At 38.8% G+C, this 2399-nt stretch overlaps 1 protein-coding gene across 1 annotated transcript in view; it reads left to right on the top strand.

Moving 5' to 3' along the window:
- The window catches only part of PSTPIP2 (proline-serine-threonine phosphatase interacting protein 2), a 68355-nt gene that overhangs the window by 37933 nt on the left and 28023 nt on the right, over positions 1–2399 (top strand). The window contains exon 3 of the mRNA XM_019652713.1: positions 127–161. Coding sequence (XP_019508258.1) covers positions 127–161 — 35 coding nt within the window. The remainder of the gene's footprint in view (positions 1–126; positions 162–2399) is intronic.

Genomic DNA, 2399 nt, shown 5'->3' with positions numbered 1-2399 from the left:
TGGGCAAAGATGAATCTGTAGGCTCTAAGTTAAGATGTGGGCAGAGAAAAGTGTGCAATGGCATTATGCTAAGATTGTACAGCCAGTTTCCAGAACTGAAATTATATATGCGCTTGTTTTTTTTAGCACCCTGAAGCGGGCCCTTGAAGTCTTCAAGCAGCGTAAGTGACTCTTTAAAAATGTATTTGCTATCCTTGGCAAGCTCTGTTTCTGTCACCAAAGGTGGGGTTTTTTTTGTTGGTTTTTTTTAACTTTATTGGGGAACAGCCATGGTCATTGGTTACACATTGCTTCCATGCTACAATGGCATAGTTGACTCTTTAAGGGAGGGTGCAGCTCATAGTGGCCCATGCGGGGATCGAACCGGTAAACTTGGTGTTATCAGCACCGCGCTCCCACCAACTGAGTTAACTGGTCACACCCAAAGGTGGGTTTTAATTTGAACAGCAATCTCATATTGGGTGACAAAAAGTTAAAGCAACTAAGATGAGAAATAGCTCTGCAGAGTTGAAATGGGCCAGAGAATTCTCCACACCTCCACATCAGGACGTGCATTTGACTTCCTTAGAGCAATAGTTCTCACACTTGAAGCCCAGGGTGAGGCCCTGGCACTTTGGTCTTCAAGGGGTCCTGTTCAGTTCTAATATACCCCAGGCCTGTTACTGAGAAACTGCCTTTAGGACTTTCAGTCCTTCAGAATACTTGTTGCTTCCAAACTAAGGATTTCACCAAGGCATAGTATGTACATGTGCTTAAAGTGTTTCTGTAGCCAGTTGAGTGGTTCTAGACCTTTGTAAAGGTTAGCTAAATAAATATTCATCGTAACTTTTCCACCAAAGGTGTCCTCTTCCTCTTTAACTCATCAATGAATACATGTCTCAAGGTATGGACAGTATCTTTTCATGTTTCTTTTGGGCATCACAAAGCCAACCATGGTGGCCGGATGGGACTTCAGCAGAGGCGGAATCTCCTAAGCATATCTATTTGCTGTTACTTTTTCTTGCTTTCTTTTTTTCCAATAAGTGGTTTTATTTTTTTTATTAAGATAATAAATGTTTATATTAAAAATAAAATGAGACAGCTAACTATGAAGAAGATTAATAGTAAACGTCTGAATTTTCNAAAATATTTATTTTCTCTGGTTATGTAATCAATTTCATATTAGTTTAAGTTCATTTCAGTAAGTTATAAATTTCAAGGATTGTTTTCTTTTCCCTGTTTGATTTAGTTTTATTTTTTGAATATGTAAAACATTTACATGTTCACTGGTCAAAACTGTATAGACTTCAATAAGTTGCACTGTCATTCCAGGAGGGTTTAGAAAATTTCAAGGAAGACTAGTGGGTCAGCTGACAAAACAAAACAAAACAAAACAAACAAAAAACCACCAACTTATTATTTATTAAAAAAAAGCATAAGCCATTTGGGAAAATATACAAACGTTTTTGAGGTAATATGATGGAAAGACCCATATTCTCTCACATAGCAATTCTTGGAAAAGATATTTAGCAGAATGAGCCTGATCCAAAATGGTATTTCTTATATTCTTAAACATTTGACTTGTAACTTAGTAAATTCATAGAGAGACTCCAGCAGCATTTACTTCTGTTCCATGAGAAAAGCCAGTCAGCTTTCCTTCTAGGAGTATATACCTAGAGCAGAAATGCAACAGGATGTGAGACCTGGGGACTGTATTCTCAAGGTTGAAGTGAAAAGCCATATAGGTGGCTTCTGTTTTTGTCATCTCCATGATGATCTTTAGGAAGGGGCCTTAGATGAGAGAGTGCATGACTGCTTATCCATGGGCTAGGTAGGATTTTTCACCTCATCAGCCACATTGAGAGACTCTGGCCTCTGAGGGGCCTTGTTAGGGTTTAAGGACAAAGTGCTTATTAAAAAGGTGATAGACTATTTCCTTTTTGCACAGTAAAGGAGAACACCAGGCAGAAGAGGAGATGGAGGTTGCCAGGATACCATCCTCAAAGTTTAGATTCTAGCCCCTGATTGTCATCATGTCCTAAACACAGGAAATAACAATTAAGTGATGACATGAGACAGCAAAGCTAATGACAAGCTAAAGGGATATTGGAGCTAGTCCTTCAGTGGCCCTTCATTCAGTCACTTAAAATGGGAGAAAAATTTTAGACCCTGAACAGACTATTTATCTGTAAGCCTGGATTTCAACTCCATGACTCTCAATAGGGCAAGACTTCCAGTTGTATCTGCTGCCATATCCACCTTTGTTTCTCACTAATTCCAGTAATAAGTCCGTTCTTCAGTGATGCTCATTTGTTCTTCTGGACCATTGGTGTGTTTGTTTGGATGTGGACACCTTTCCAATGAACTGCATTCCTTGAAAATTTGTATCCTAAAATGGGTAAAGTGTATAGAGAATGTGC

Source organism: Hipposideros armiger, unplaced genomic scaffold (assembly GCF_001890085.2).
Source record: "Hipposideros armiger isolate ML-2016 unplaced genomic scaffold, ASM189008v1 scaffold_186, whole genome shotgun sequence".
Taxonomy (NCBI): domain Eukaryota; kingdom Metazoa; phylum Chordata; class Mammalia; order Chiroptera; family Hipposideridae; genus Hipposideros; species Hipposideros armiger.
Note: the sequence above shows the minus strand (reverse complement) of the source record. Positions and strands in the feature narration are given on the sequence as shown.